Source organism: Strongylocentrotus purpuratus, unplaced genomic scaffold (assembly GCF_000002235.5).
Source record: "Strongylocentrotus purpuratus isolate Spur 01 unplaced genomic scaffold, Spur_5.0 spur5_scaffold_5, whole genome shotgun sequence".
NCBI classification, from domain to species: Eukaryota; Metazoa; Echinodermata; class Echinoidea; order Camarodonta; family Strongylocentrotidae; genus Strongylocentrotus; species Strongylocentrotus purpuratus.
Window position 1 is genome coordinate 27,646,753 of NW_022145611.1, and position 17,787 is coordinate 27,664,539.

Genomic DNA, 17,787 nt, shown 5'->3' on the forward strand with positions numbered 1-17,787 from the left:
AGGGAAAAATTAAGCATCGACATGCAATTACCATTTTAAAGGAGGGTAGTTACAGGGGAGGGGTTTGGATCTTTCAAAGCGAGAGAGAGAGAGAGAGAGAGAGAGATAAAGAATGGTGAGGAGAGGGCAATCAGATACAATCACGCACTTTTATCGCATTTTATCGAGTTGTAGGACTAACCCCTAGTACACAAGTTAGTGTTTATTACATTATTGTCGTATTTTGATAACTCATTTGTATTTGTCATGTGTTGAAATTGTTCAAATAAATAACGGTAATAACAAAAACTAGCTTTCATCTCCAAATATTTGCTTTTTTTTTCTTCTGAAGATACTCTACTTTACTAACACTTCCTCGAGAAGAATAGTAGTCTTTATTTTTGCATCTTATATTTGTTCAGTAAATCTGTTGAATCAGTAAGTTAGCTGGAAGCTCATCTCCGATTGAAGATTTTAAAAATGAATTTAATCAGCTATAAACGTCTTTTGTCACCTAAAGTGTTGGGAGCCCCAAATTTGCTAAAAATTTGATGACAACATTTCACTTGAATTGTACCATAATGTGAAAGAGGATGTCATTTGAGACACACAAAAAAAAAATGTGTTCGAAGACATAATTTATATTGATAAAAGAATACATTACTTGGGTTTGAATTCTTTCATCAATATTAGACTTCAAACACATTTGTTTTGGAAATCCTCGCAGAAATGTGTCTTCAATGACATCCTCTTTCACATTATGATACGATTTAAGTGAAATGTTGCCATAAAATCTATGGCAAATTTGGGGCTCCCAACACTTCGAAGGGGGATGATGAAAAATATATACATGTATATTTTTTAAAGCAGTAAGATCTACTAACCAACACATTCTCCACATCGATCATAGAAAGCAGTGGCGTTGCAGGAACCAGAGCAATCCCATATTTCTTTGTAGTCCTTGGCCTGCTTGCACAAACCACATCGATCAGCTCCGAATTCCTCATCCCTGTTCGTCCGTCCACCTACGCACTCGAAGCAGTAATTGATGTACGCTTCCCCGTTGCATTCGCCGGCGCAATCGGTGTCAGCGTCGCCATTGCAGACGCCGGCGCAGTCTTCACGGGCGGGCCCGTTGCACTCACCGGCGCAATCGACGATTCCTCTGCATTCCTCTGTAAAATAAAATCCAGAATATTAACCTTAGATTCTAATATGACAACGTTTCATTCACAATGTGTAAAAACAAATGAAATGAAAGAAAGATATGGATGATTATTATCCGGACAGAAAGCCAAAGCAGAAATGGTGTTCATAGATAATACCAATGACCATAAAAACTTGTTATAATGATTGTTTCGCTGTTTTAATACCTTATATTTGTAGACACTGGAATTGCAATTCCATGCAATTCAAAAGATATTTAATATAGCACTTTTTTCCTTGCAGTTACAAAGTGATAACTTCCACTTTAAAAGACCTTTTTCTTGTTTTCTTTGTAAACCTGTACTACAACTATATATGACGGTACATATTGTACACACATGTTTTGTACACATACAAAATCGGTATAAACGCTGATAATTCGTCTGTCCGAAGGAAAGAGTCGCTTTAATTAAAACAAAAATAGTCTGCTTAGTTAACGCCTTCGGCACACTTCAGAGTAGTTAGACAGCTAACACGCGCACCTCCAGTATAGTAACAATTCAGTCAAAATTACTCGTATTTGGGAGTGGTTATATTTATAAACAAGGAATGATCGGCTGATAAAGGTTTTGATGATGGTCTCTTTTTTAAAATAATTAATAAGCCTAATTTGTTGCCAAATATCAGGGTGATTATTGTAGAACGTAATTACATGAGCAAAATGTAAGTTCTCTGATTAATTTTGATGTATATATATATATATATATATATATATATATATAAATATGTATCTATACATGTTTCTACATTAGATATATCATAAACAGTGAGGACTTCTAAATATCCACTGATTCATTCATAAATAGTCAAACTAAAGGTAATCCCAAACACGATTAGATTTTTTAACATTTTCTGTTATTTAAGAACAAAGACCAAATGAGGCTTGAAAGGATATCAAGTTAAATGTACACTTACCAACGGTCTCTTCAGTAAAAGCTTGGACAACAGCCAGACACAGGTCGTTCTTGCCTTCAAATCCAATCATTCGCAGGATGTCATCGATGTCCATCCTGTATGGAGCGGACGACGACCACCATGTCCAAGACGATTCCCAGCTGACATCCCAGCTGTTACCCCCTTCAAAGATGTCCCCGGACATGATGATATCCTCAATAGTGTCGACAAAACGCTCGCATCGGTCCACGTTCTCCAAGATCCCGATCACTTGATCAGCCATGAATTCCATGTAGCCTTCGAGATCATCCCTGCTATCGACCATGCTGTCACAGACCCTGTCCATGCTACCCATCCCGGTGAGGACGCCCATGATGTCATCCATGATATCAAGGTCTTCTTGTCTGAGGAAACGTGGAGTGTCTCTGTAGTAATCGAACTCCTCCACTGACGAATCCCAGTACCACCATTGACCGTAATTATCCCACCATTGCAAATCTTCGAGATAGGACCGAATCTGGTCAATCTGCTCGCAAAACGCCATCCCGTATTCATTGATCATCCATGTACCAATATCAACCATGGTGACCTTGCCAAAGTCCAGGATACTCATGTCTGATGTCAGTATTTCTTTGACTGTATCACCCGCTTCAACGCAGATCCCCTGTGGATCTTCTTCTTCAAGGACACTTAGATCAATGTCAATGTAATCAGAGATAAAGTCCAATAACTTGTCAACGTCAAATTCACGAAGGGCGGTTGGATAATCGGGTCCGTAGTAGGCTGGGATCAGACTTTCTTCGCAGTCCGATATCAAATCCTGGGGGTCAGAACCGGAACTGGTAAAGATCCTGCAGATCGGCTCTACAACGTCACCCATACCATGTACACGAGCCAGGTATTCTCCCATGACATCACAAACTATCTCGCTCATCTCCGGAAAGTTATTTGCGTTGTACATCTTTGCAATCAGTTTGACAGCCGTTTCGAAGGGAATCAGTGGGGCGATCATACCAGACTCCATGGCTTGTTCCCCGAGATAACCAAAAATATCATCACTATAGCTATATCCGTCTAATTCGGGGAGATCAATAGCGTCAATTTTGATTCTATTTGCCGAGAAAGTTTCCACGACGAAATCGCATAGATCAGAAGCACTTGAATAGCCTGTCATTTCCTCTATATCTTCACTGGTGAGAATTCCATTGCTTGTCACTGTGTTGACAAAGTTCCTACAGGAACGAAGATTGGTCGTCATTTCCAGGATGTTGCTGACCATGTCGTCTAGCAAATCAAACAGTTCATCGCTGAGGTCTGGGTCTCCTGATATAGACGCTACCTGCTTACACATTTGCTCCTCACTGCTCCAATCGCCAAGTTGTTGGAAGATCACTGAGAGAACATTGTCCAGGGAGTCAACGGAAGGTACTTTGTAATTCCAGAGCGTGCTTGATTCATCGAAGGAGTATGATACCTCGGAAGACCAGCTAGAAGACCACGAGGATGGCCAAAAATGCCTCCAGTCATAGTATCTCCAACAGGAAGTGCTGTAAAGCCAGCCGCCACTGTAGTAGACGATGGCAGAGATCAGGTTGTTGGCCTTTTCTTTTATTCCATCATTGTCCAATGAATACAGGTCGGTGTAGGACTTGCACATTCTATAAGGGTCCTCGGTACTGATATTCAACGCATATGGAACCGTATCAAGTAGACTATCGAAGAAAATATCCTCCGTGTAGTCCTCCCAGTCCTCCCAGTCTTCCCAGTCATCATAATCATCTTCGTGCGAGACTTGGTAGCAGAGTTTGAGAAACTCATAGAAGTTTTCGTCGTCCAAAGCCTGGCACATATCCTTCGCTACCCTATCCATTAACGTGTCTGGAACAGTTTCACAGAATATGAGAGCACCCTCCCGCAAATTATCGGCTTGATAAATTCGTCCAGCAAGCTGGATCCAAATTTCAATAGGGACTTGTTCGGCGACGCGTGGATCGATTGGATCCCATTCACCTTCGTAGCTGGACCCCCACGACCACGGAGAGCTAGACCACCACCAAGATGATGAAGACCATGCTGAAGACCAGGAAGAGGATGACCAAGATGATGATGACCAGGAAGAGGATGACCGAGATGATGATGACCAGGAAGAGGATGACCGAGATGATGATGACCAGGAAGAGGATGACCGAGATGATGATGACCAGGAAGAGGATGACCGAGATGATGATGACCAGGAAGAGGATGACAGAGATGATGATGAGGAAGAGGATGACCGAGATGATGATGACGAGGATGATGATGACGAGGAAGAGGATGACGAGGAAGAAGATGACGAGGAAGAGGATGACCCAGATGATGATGACGAGGAAGGGGATGACCAAGATGATGATGACGAGGAAGAGGATGACGGGAAAGAGGATGACCAAGACGATGACAAGAAAGAGGATGACCAGCTAAAGGAGGATGACCATGAATCTGAACTTCCTTCTGGGAAAGATGAAGGAAAATCAATATCAAAATCTGCATCCTCATCGAAAGAATCAATAATGGTAGTACAAATATCCAATTGAGTGATGTTGATGAATCTGAACGTCATGTTCATCAAGTCTGGAGCCTCTTCCATCAGATTTTCCAACATGTCTTCACAGAATGACATCGAAGAAACAAGTTCAAAGATATTCGATTTCATTGTATCTAGTATTGTGTCTAGAGCATCGCGATTCCCATTCTTTTCATCAAAAGCTGCTTGCACAATGTCGGTACAGTAATCATCTTTGTCTGCATAGTCCCCGAGCGTCATCACGACCGTGGACACGACATCAGGAATGGAAAGATCAGGAAAATACCAGCTACTGAAGCTGAAAGAGTCACCGAAAGACGAAGAGTTATCGCTTTCCGACCACGAGCTGCTGAAGCTAGATGATGAGCTGCTGAATTCAGATGACTTCCGGCATCTGTTAACTTCATCGGAGAGGACTAGTAAGATAAAATCATAAGCATATTCGTCCATAATGTCACTAACACTACTCGAATCGTACTGCATCGTACCGGTCACGCCACGACAAACAGATTGGTCGCTATCGGGATCGACAATACCGAGAGCATCGGTGAACTGATCGAGTACAATATCCCATTCACCATCTCCTTCACTCCAGTCTGATTCCCACCACCAGTCGTCAGATCCAGACCACCATTCTGAATATTCCCAGTCTGATTCCCAATCCCACCAAGACGACCAGGAACCCGACAACCATGACGATGAGTACCACGAAGACCAGGACGACGAAGACCAAGATGAGGAGGACCAGGATGAGGAGGGCCAGGATGAGGAGGACCAGGATGAGGAGGGAGACGAAGATCGGGAGGACCAGGATGAGGAGGAAGACGAAGATCGGGAGGACCATGATGAGGAGGAAGACGAAGATGGGGAGGACCAGGATGAGGAGGAAGACGAAGATGGGGAGGACCAGGATGAGGAGGAAGACGAAGATGGGGAGGACCAGGATGAGGAGGAAGACGAAGATAGGGAGGACCCGGAGGAGGAGGAGGAGGATGAGCTAGACGAAGCATCTCGTTTCTCGCGTTCTTCATCTTCAAATTCGCCCACAAACAGTTCCATTATTTCTTCACATGCCTCGTTAAAATCAGCATCCTCTGGATCATTGACGAGGGTATCGCAAATAAAAGACTGCATCCCCTCTGGCAGTAACTCCCCAAGTTCTTCGAAACTGTCGCAAATTATTCCGATGGATTCGGGCATGGTGTCGGCGTTGATGGCCTGGCCAAATACCTGGATCAGCCCTTGGATGTCAACGGGAAAGTTGAACGAGCTGCCATCCGACGAATACCACCACCAAGATGACCCGTACCACGAAGAATCCCCCCACCAAGAAGATTCATACGAAGAGCCCCTCCACGACGATCCCCACCATGAAGATCCCAACCATGAAGATCCCAACCATGAAGACCCCCACCATGAATAAGAAGAAGAATCACTCCCTGTCCACCAAGACGAACTTGAGTCCTGCGTCTTCGCACTAGCTACTCCTAGGAGCAGGACTAGTACAAACACACATCGCATGCTGGTAAAGATTATCCAAATTAATCTACACAAGGAGGGACATATTTCGATATATCCAAGCTGGCATAGACGAAGACATCCGTTTACACCGACTGTTAAGGCGCACAATGGTCTACCGTAAAAAAAAACGAGGGTGCAGTTAGTCCCATCTCCGCCTCACAATCAATATCTGCTTTTGCGCATCAAACCCTTATCTCGCAATGCAACTCTTCACAAAATCTTAAATATCGATTAAGACGAAGGAAATCAATAACATTGCTGACGACTTAGGATGCGTTATATAAGGTTCTTGTTACGTTCAACTATAGCTAAAAAGTGGTGTGGTAGCACAGAAACGAGGGGTAGTTTGACTTCAAGGCATCTAGACCAAGGGCACTGAAACCAGGGCACTAGAACTAGGGCAGGGATTCGATCTTGTGCAAGATCACATTATCAAACAGAGAGTAACCACGCAATAAAATGTATTTCATTGAAAAGCAAATATTCTTTTGTACATGCTTTATTACTGTTATTTATTTAATGAATCATATTTATACAGGATAAAAACATGATCAGCAACGCTGCTTTTCATCATGGTTCTGATGAAGGTCTCTCAATTAAGGACCCCAAGGAAGAACAGTAGCGTTCTATAAACACTGCTGAATTGGGCTTTCCACCGATTTTTGTCTTTGTATACATGTATAAATATTTTACTTTGTATATTTTACTATGTATAATATTTTTAATCTGATTTCGGAAATAAAAACAACAACAACAACAATAGTAAACGATAAAAATAATTCAATCATATCAAACGTTTTCAGAAATTTGTAGATGAACATTACAATGCAATTTGTATCAATATTGTATTTTAATTGCTGTAAAGTACGATCCAATCTGTGTATTCCCAAAGCAAGATTTAATAAACTTTTATTTTGAATTGAATCAATTTGAATTCAATACAACTGAATTAAATAGAATCCAAGAAAGTGAAAGATACATAAATGGCATAAAGAAATGGATTTAAGAGAAAGAGAAGGTGAGGGGGCTGCGAAAGAAAAGGCTGGAGAGAAAGAAATAAAGTAGAAATGGAGAGAGAGAGAGGGAAAGGGAAGGAAAGAGAGACTGTGGATGAAATTGATTTGATTTCTTTATCGTACATGTCAAGCTTTAAAACGATGATAAATATATCATCAATTAAAAAGATTATCTATTCAGACACTGTCAGACAACATGAATTTCCTAATTGTTTGGTTTACAGATCTTGTTGCACATCTTTGAAATATCTCCTCTGCTTCCTTCAAAGTTTTATGTTCCCTCTTTCCTTCTCTTTTTCTCCATTACCTGATATTTCTTCTGTTCTCTGGCTCACTCTTCCTCTTTATCTCTCTGTTATTTCTTCTTCTATCTGTATTCATAAATTACCCTTGAGATTAAATAAAATTCTTTTTGCATGACTTGCAAACGGTACTCCCCCCCTAAAAAATAAAAAATAAAATAGAATAAAAATCTTTAAAAAAAATTATTCCTGATCTTCAGGACACTAATCCAAAGAGCACGTCCATTATATTAATCGCCGAGGAGATCATCATTTCCTACAGTGAATTTTTATGATTTACGATTTGTTAGTATTGTATACAAAAGCTGACTACTCTTGACTCGCAAATGGGATCATAGTCAACGTAAATCCTTCAGTTCATGCACGTCTGTTCTTCAGAAACATCGTCAGTGCAGTATGGATGGACATGTCGACTTCGGAAAACTTCAAGTTGAAATCTATTTGAAGGATCTGGCTATTTTTAAAAGCGCATGTCATAAAAGGCTTTTGAACGTCAGTAACTAAATCAAATAACATTTGTGTCAAACTTTGTACACAGTTTTGTAGGATTTGTACACAAGGATGTAGGACGTTTTATTAAATCGTATTCATATCCTTACCATAATTGTATGGAACGTGCATAAGGGTTTTCACTTTTTTAAGTCAGGGCCATAAAGTCTGTATGAAATAATTGATGTTATAAAAAACCATACCATTGTCTATAACATTTTATGATTACCCTTTGCTTTCGAGCCTTAAAATAGGCTCGTTTATCCCATCGCCCCATTCCCCTTTTTCTAGTCTTTGTTAGCATTGGAACTGTGCATTAGATATCAAGACGTCATAACGATCAATACTATTTAAACCTCTGTTGACAACGACATCTATAGCTAGACAAAGCCAGTGGTCAATATTGTGAGCAACACAAGGGGATTCCATGGTATCATTTACTGACCGAGAAGGTCGATGTACATATTAAGCTAACGAGAGAAGAATAATGAACTTGGAATTATAAGCCAAGCTCCCAAGAACAAATCACTGCCTTCGTCGTTGAAGTCACAGTGCGTACCAGAAAATAAAAACCAAAACCCGAAATCGAACGGTTATTGTGAGCGAACTAGTATTGGCTGTATGAAAAAGATTCCTTGCTTTTCGTAAAGTTAATGAAATGTGCTTTCAAATGATACTCTGATTGCATTTATCCATACACACGTCACCAAACAACAATGTTTTGAAAATGGTATGCCAAAATCCATCTAAACAAGATTGTGGTAAAACAGTGAAAACGATAATACCACATGCAAACATGATCGTTGTAGTTGTTGTTGTTGGGTTTAGTTTTTTTTTTTTTTTTTTTTTTTTTTTTTTTTTTTTTTTTTTTTTTTTTTTCAATGATATTTTATTTTCTCCATTGCTTTTCACAAACAATAACAAAATCAATACAAAAAATAATCTGCATGTTAATATTATTATATAGAATATGATTTTACATTCACATCTAAATAATACAAATGAAATTTTTACTATTTACATCAAATAAAGCATGAAACATGCATGCATGAAGAAGGCATGAACATAAAAAGACATTTAAGAGAAGAAAAAAAGAAGAAAAAAATACTTACATACACACATACACACACGTGCACAGACACCCACACAAACACCCACTTAAAACATGCCTACATTTTGTGGAAATCTCGACCATTATATCAGCCATGTCCATTTCATTGCTTCTATTCGCCTTCCTTATTTTATTTATTCTGCACGAAGCTATTCTAAATTGTCCCACTTTCTAAAATGATATGTGAGTGTACCTCGGTCCCCAGCTAATTTCTTCTCCTCCTTTCTATTTTCTAATAATCTTTTCTTAATCTCCAAATAAGTTGGTGGTTTTTGTCTATTTTTACTATCTATAAATATCATATATTTTATCAAAATTATGATATGATTTAATAACTGTTCCTTCCCTATGTTAAACTCAACTATCCCTACATGGATACCTTTCCAATTTATATTTGTAATTTCTACTAAATTAAATGAATTCCCACACTCTTCCCAAATTGGTTTTACTTTCTCACAAAGACAAAATAAATGCTCGTAAGTTTCCTCATATTTACCACAAAAAGAACATAAATTACTATTAACCATTTTAAATTTATATAAATGTAATTTGGTATATATAATATTATAAAGCATTTTAAATTGAAATTCTCTAAGCTTACTATTCAATGTGCACTTTCTAAGTCTTAAAAATATTAATTGTATATCTTTTCCATGAATATTATAAGTCTGTTCTAAATGTCGTTCTGCATATGATTTTTCTACTTTCTTATTTAATAAAAAAAGCGTATATAATTTTTGAGGTTATTTGATCTAACATATATACCTTTTCAAACATAATAATATCCATATCCAATTCCCTATCTATATTTGAGTGAGTATTTTTATTTAAAAATTGTTTCCATGAAGACGGGATGCCAAGAAAAATACGTTGTATTTTACTAATTTCTAAACTATTTAAACCTTTTCTTTGAAATTCCTCATTAGATTTTATATTACCTTCCTTATCAACAATATGATGCAACTTATAAACATTTTTGTTAAATAATCCCTCATCGAAATGAACATGACCATCGATAAAAACAAATCTATTATTATAGATAATCTCATTCCTCCTAGAAACACTTTCCTTTAACAAAAATATTCTCGTAGCCATCCAAACATCCAGCATGTCTCTATAAAATGATGGTAATACTAATTCAGATATACCTACGGTTGCATTATTATAAAATATCAAAATTCCTCCAGCATCTTTAGTTAAATAATTAAAATATTGTTTCCATCCCATGTTTGCATCCCCCGTTAAAAGTCTTTTTACCCACATAATCCTCTGCACTAAAATAAATAAATGAAAGTCCGTTAATCTTAGTCCACCTCTACAATAATCCAAGAACATTACATTTCGCTTAATCTTATCTTTTCCCTTTCCACAAAAATTCAAAAACCAGTTTATCCAAATCTTTAAATACCCAATTTGGTACTGGTGTCAGCGCCGATACATAAATCAATTTTGACAAAATAAACGTTTTTATCAATTGAATTTTCCCCATTAAAGTTAAATCTCTTTGTTTCCACCAAGACAACAACTTTTTTATTTTACTCAAAATTTCCTTATAATTTGTCCTTTCCTGAACTTCAACATCTAAAGAAAAATATATACCCAAAATCTTGACCATTTGTACTACTTTACCAAATGGAAGAGCAATATTTTCATTTTGAGAAGGGCCTAACAATAATATAAAAGTTTTTTCTTTATTAATTTTTAATCCAGAATTTCTAGCAAAATTTTCAAACAGTTTCCCCACCTTTTTAAATGAGTTTGAGTCCCGAATAAAGAGAGTCATATCATCTGCATAAAGAACTTGTTTTACATGTACGTTATTAAAAGTAAATCCTTGAATTTCAGGGTCTTTATATATTGAACGAGCTCAAATTTCAATACAAAGTATAAACAGATATGGGGACAGGGGGTCCCCCTGTCTAACACCTCTCTTAATATCAAAGTACCCAGTAGATGAGCCCCCATTAAAGACACAACTTTGAGCATTATTATATATAGTCTCCACCCATCTACAAAATGATGGTCCAAAACCAAATGTTAACAAAACCTTCTGCAAAAAAGTATGTGAAACAGAATCGAAAGCCTTTTCAAAATCAATTATCATCATATATCCAGGTATTTCATTGACTGATGTATGATGAATTATATCATCTATCATTCTAATTGCTTCACCTATGTTTCGATCCTTTAGATATCCCACCTGGTCGACAGAAATTAAATCATTTAAAACTTTTTTAATCCTTATAGAAAGCACTTTAGTCAAAATTTTGTAGTCTACATTCAATAAAGATATTGGTCTATAATTTTTTATAAATAAGGGATCTTTTCCTTCTTTATGAATCAAACTAATGACCGCCTGCTTTTGTGATGAGGAAAGTTCCTTCTTTCCAAAAGCTGAATTTAAAGAATCTACAACTAAATTTCCTATCAATGGCCAAAACAGTATATAAAATTCAACACTTAATCCATCATTCCCCGGGGATTTATTAGATGCCATTTCTTTCATGGCTGCAGTACATTCTCCATTTGTTATTTTACCTTCACATAATGCACACGAATCTGAATTTAATTTTGGCAAGTCCTGAAAAAAATCATCCACAAAATCAATTTCCTCTTCCGATTGAGCATAAAGCTTACTATAAAATGTATATATTTCTTGCATAATATTTTTGATCAAAGCTTATATCTTCATCAATATAAAGTTTATTTATCAATGTTTTCTTTTTATTAGACTTCATTAATTGGGTAAAATACCCAGTGTCTCTTTCTCCGCATTCATAGTGTGATGCTCTAGAACGAATTTTAATACCTTCATTTATATAATTATAACAATCCTGTAAGTCTTTTTTGTTTCGTTCTAAGTCATCAACTGTTGGCGCTATCCATCGAGTACAGGCTTGGTGTGAGAGGGCGTCTTGCTCTCTCTTCTGCAGCTCTACTTACGTTTCTGTGATTATGATGCCTGTCCGGTATGTGAGATAAAGGCTTACATCGACCTTTGTTATTGGCGAAGTGCAAGGTTATGGAGGATTAATCTCTGTGCTCATCACTCATTATTTGTTAGTTATTTAATGTTAGATCTGGTTTGAACTAATTTTCTTGAAGTTTTGGTGTCAATTTATTAATGTGTCTTATGTTTTAATAGTAGGCACATTTATTCGGCTGCCATATGTTATTTGATTCATATTTCGTTTGAACATCATCTCCTCTCACTTTGTTACTGTTATGCCTTAAGGGCATATCAAGTACAATAATAAGAACGACCTACGGGATACTTCAGCTTTTAAAAGATTATTATGCAAGATTTCCACGATGTGATGATGTGCGGTTATCAACAAATAAGGGGCGAATATGCATTTCCTGAATGACAGTGGCGTACACCCTAAAATTTCCCCAAAGCTAATAAATAACCATCGACAATATCTCAGTTATATTTTGTGATGATATCATTACGTTTTTCCTCATAAAAAAGCACATGAAACGTGTCAAAACAATATTATCATTGACTTTTAACATTTGTGTTTCTAACAGGTCATGTGTGGTCATGTTCACGTGTGATCCTAAGGTTTCCACGGTTTTACCAAAATCGGGAAAATGGATCTTGACATGCCAATTAAAACAATACAGTTCAGTGAAGCGTGTATAGATTAGTGTAATCAATTTATCGTTAAACTATATTACTTCTACTTTATGAAATGCAAGAAATTGTATTTATACAGCCAGGGGCGGCGATCCCGGGGGGGGGGGGGACGGGGGGGGACACGTCCCCCCTCGATTTTTGTAGGGGGGATCGTCCCCCCCCCCCCCCAGAAAATTTGAAAAAGTGCAAAAAAATGATGTACAGCAAAAACTGACTAAAGATTGTAACACACTATTAGGCTTTGGAGAGCCCAAGAGTGCAGCGTTTAGACAAATAAAAATGCGAAAATCTTCTGGCTCGGGAGCTTTGCTCCCTCGCATAATATCCTTCAAAATGTACAAGTAAATATTGTAGAAAAGTGAAGTGTGAAAACAGGACATTGTTGATTTCATACTATAGTTTTGCTAAGGAATGTAATTCTGTAATACAACAAAACTTCAAAACCTATGAGGGGGTAATCACTTTCGTCACCTTCACCCCTCTCATTAATTATGCTCACTCACTCGGGCTGGGGGCAGTCCCCCCCCCCCCCTTCCGATAAAACTCATTTTCTAATTCGATACCAGTGACTAATTTACAAATGTTGCTGCCCCTATAACCCACCAGGGCCCTCGGCGGGCCACTGGATGCTCATCTGACCATATTCAAAAGCCTAAAACCCTGAGCTTCCGGGGGCTCCGCCCTTAGACCCCACCAAGGGCCCTAAGGCGGCCCCTAGATGCTCATCTGGTCGTAAAATAATTCCTACAACCGCTGAGCTTCTGGGGGCTTTGCCCCCTGGACCCCACTCCAATTAGTGACCTGCATGCAAGTGTCACAAATAAGGTATCAAAATATGCTCATCTGACCCTTATTAAATGCCTAAAAACTCTGAGCTTCATGGGGCTCCGCCCCTGGACCCCACGCCAATTTACGCCCCACTTGCTTTGCTCTATCTGATCGCAAATACTTTAGCCCCCCCCCCCCCCACTCCCACCTTGAAAAACGTTCCGCGGGGCCTGCATTTAACATGTAAGAGCGGTGATGATGCGGATTTTTTTCTTCCCCCAAAAAAACGTTTTAGCTCATTACGTCACTCTTCCCTCGTTCCTCGCATTTCGTCCCCCCCCCCCCCCCCGGTAATGAAAAGAAATCGCCGCCCCTGTATACAGCTCATAGTTTGTTCACAATAACCGACTGGTTTGGCGTTTTATTTTTCTGGGACGCACTGCAAATAACCGCTTGGTTTGAAGTTAGATGGCGCTCTTCAACTTGTTAGATAGCCCGAACGAACCATCCGATGTGAATACTGATGATGACATAATTCCATTATCTTTATTTAACCCGATCGATCAGATTCATCGCCCTAGTTCAAGTATCAAGTTTATTTGTCTTCCAGAAAACACATATGACAACATATAATAGAGTATAATCATAACAGTACAATGTAGAATATAGAAAGACGAGGAGACCTTGGTTGAAGCACAGCTTGTTAAGTTAAGGCCCCCTCATATGATGTGACAAAGATAACCGATTCATGAATACAACAACAAATATGGAATATATAAACCTATTTACAAAATACTCTCAGAGAATAACTACCCAACGATGCATCGACCTCAGCATGGATGACTACAACAAGTATACCTGAAGATGCGCACATCCCCATCACACCGGGTGAGCTAACAAACTCACCGTGTGTTTGAAAAAATGTATCATATGAGCAAAAATTAACCCACCCATGGGAGGGTGATCTATTATGGACAAACCCAAGCTGACACCAAATCGAGACATTAATGAGTTATTGCTCTCTGAGTGCAGAGGTCAAGAACGACAAGTAGGAATATATGGTACATGTATATGTACAGATGAGAAAGAAGAAGAAAAAAGAAAAGGGATAAAGGGGATTATGTCAAAGTCAAGAAATAACAAAAAATAGATCGAGAGTAGAGTTAAATATGCTACAGTACATGATAAAGCTTGATAACACATTCATGTGTCATCGACATACTTGAGAAGTAAATATGACTTAAGTCTACGTTTAAAAGCTGAGATACTTGAAGCATTTTGTTATAGTAGTATCAAGTGAATTCCAGAACCTGGGGCCAGTGGACATTAGAGTATTCAGAGTGAATGTTGTCCTTGCATATGGTAAATGGAGAGCAGAAGCCTGTCTAGTATTATAGCTGTGAATTTGGTTATTTCTTCTAAAGATTTGAGCACGGGCAGGAGGGAGGTCCCCAGAGTGAATGCTAAACATGAGCATTCCAAGTTGCATTGAATAGAGATCTTCTAGTTTTAGAATACCGTTTTCATAAAAAAAGTAGATTTGTATGTGTACGATAATTCGCTTTACAAATTATTCTAATAACCCGCTTCTGCGCAACAAAAAGCCTGTGGATTTGGGTTTGGGATGATTTGCCCCATGCCAACATACCATAATTAATATATGATAAAATAAGAGTAGAGTACAAAATGAACAAAACTTCTTGCGGTATACATGATCTCAACTTATAAATAACACCAGTATTTGTTTACACCACTTTACTTAATTTGTCCACATGAGTTTTCCAATTCAGTTTCTCACCTATGTATATCCCAAGAAATTGTGTTGAAGTTAGTCTTAGTTCTGATTACGCAACACGTCGTTACAATTTTCGGACATTACATTAAAAAGGGGTTGACAGAGGCAAAAGTGTCTTGATGGGACGATTTTTCGAAAGTCTTTGCGATCGTACTATCTTACATGTTGGAAGCCTCGCCCGCTTTGGTTTACACCTCCTTGCATAAGAATAAAACACATCAAATTGTATTGATATTGAATTACACCAAACCTGCAGTGAGACATGAGCCGCTAACTTCAGAAATCAACGTCGGGCGAGGACACAAAACTCTAAAATACGTATTTTACAGTGTCCCAGCAATGAGTTGGCTCTAGAAATCGATGTGGTACACAAAACTTGAATGTCGCCATCTCTCGGTGAAACTGACCACTAAAAGCGTGTTTCGTTTTCAATAGGATGGTATATTCAAAGATTTATTATGAACGATGTTGAGTTGAACGAGTGAAATATATATTGTATTGGTTACTAGCGTATAGCTTATCGCCTGTATAGTGGAATCACAATTGTCTTGCTCTAGGGGTGCCACCTCCCCCATCATCCACTGCGCTTAGTTGAACTTCCTCCTGTAGATTTGAAGTTTTGATGGATTACAAAATAATCATAATTATGTAATGATAATTTCGCGATACTTTCGCAATGCTTTTTTCGCGCATATGCGTTTTAAAGACATGTTTAGATTATGCGTACATAGCTATAAACTCAAAGTGCATCTTCAAAAAGTAAATTTTGAGAAGTTCATTTTTTTGGCCAAAAAATTAGATACAGCCATTGACTATATACATTGCGATTATATTCTAAAGTTGAAAAATCTGCAGTTAAAATTGACAGGCTTTTATATCGTGGGGGGGGGGGGGGAGGTATAGTATATCATATAAATAAAAGACGACCTTCTGAACGAAAAAGAAGAGGCGCATCGTGGGATGATAATCGTGAAAATGTTGATGGTGGTGATGATGATGATGACATAATGATATAAATGATAATGATGTAGTAATAATGATAACAATGACATGGTCGTATTGTTAGGGTAGGTGTCATGAATGCTGTACTGCCTGAAGGCCCTTCAATAATACTATAATAATATTCCGATTCTATATAGCGCTTAATTTACAGATATACTATTAAACAGGTCATTGGATTCAGTGCTTGCCCGCACACACCGTGTGCACAATCTCCACTCCTCGGGGAGCATTCCAGCCAGGCGTGTCTTGACGCTCAAAAACTTCAATCACAGCCAAGCTCCCACGATAACGCGCTCAAGCATGCACGGAATTTCTTCTTACCAAATTACGTCACGTGGGGGTGGCAATATAGATTATTGCCTTGCCAAAGGACATTAGTGCAGTTGCAGGGACTCGAAGCCTGTACTTTGTGCTTCATAGTCAGATGACTTATACCCTAGAACATGACGTCTCCAGACTCCACATCCATGTAAAATTATGCAATTATAAATTTAATCCCATTCACCAAAGAGCATAATGGATAGAGCATTTATTATGTCAAGACAATCAACATACTGCAGATAAGATACCGGTTTAGATATTATTCGAATGTTTCTGTTTCATAATGAATCTATTTCACATTGAATGTGGTAAGTAACTGAAGGAATATTTCTTTGATAAACGGTCAAACGAACAATAACGTTAAGTTTTACTGCAGATCCCCAATCCGTTTTTTTTCTATCAATAAACCATCACACTTTCTAATAATTTCATCAAAAGGCATGAATTGATATTCCAAGAATAGGAAAACCAATAATAAAACCGCCATTTGCCAGGAATTCTCCATCTCTAGCTCATAGTTACTATGGTCAGATAAGATGGCGGTCGTATCGACCGTGTCTCTTTACTTTGTAGGATAGCATGAAGCGGAAGAACATTCGTGCTGTACGTGAAACCAGGGTATCCTTACACACATTCTAAGAGCCTCCATGAGGTCCACGCATAAATCATGGAGGGCACTCGGCGGTCGTTCTTCTTCTTTTTTCCTTTCTTTCTTGGCACATGCTCCAAACCCGAAGAAGAAGACTATGTTGTTTTCTGTTGCCTGGCCAGGGGTTTGCTTTCCTGACCCGCGTCTGACCCCCACGAATGTTCCGTATCACATCTATGATTCATGATCAATGGCGGGCGAAGGTTAACGAGTCATGCACACATGGACCCCTCTCTCATTTCACGGAAGCCTCCCCCCCCCCCCCCCCATCCAGCAACATCTTCCTTTTCGCCCCTACATGTATGTACTCAAACTTTCTTCCTTTTTTTTAACAGCTGCTTATAAACTCACCATTCGCCCCCATGACCAGGGTAAAGATTGAGAGTTCAACATGACAAGTACAAGATGAGGTAACGTAATGTGGTGACATGGGGCACACTCGTCCTCCCTTGTTTGTGGTGAATTTCAGTCAAAGTCAAGTCATCACTGAAGTCAAGCTATTTTAAAGTATTATATTTTTAAAAAGATTCTGAC

The 17,787-nt window shown here is 38.5% G+C and overlaps 1 protein-coding gene across 1 annotated transcript in view; it reads right to left on the bottom strand.

Annotated features, from left to right (window-relative positions):
* Positions 1-6,902, bottom strand: part of REJ9 (receptor for egg jelly protein) — a 33,072-nt gene extending 26,170 nt beyond the window's left edge. Inside the window, 2 exon segments of the mRNA NM_001081965.1 lie at positions 864-1,154; positions 2,101-6,902. Of these exon segments, the coding sequence (NP_001075434.1) occupies positions 864-1,154; positions 2,101-6,160 (4,351 nt within the window). The 5' untranslated portion in view covers positions 6,161-6,902.
* Positions 6,903-17,787: the final 10,885 nt, after the last annotated feature.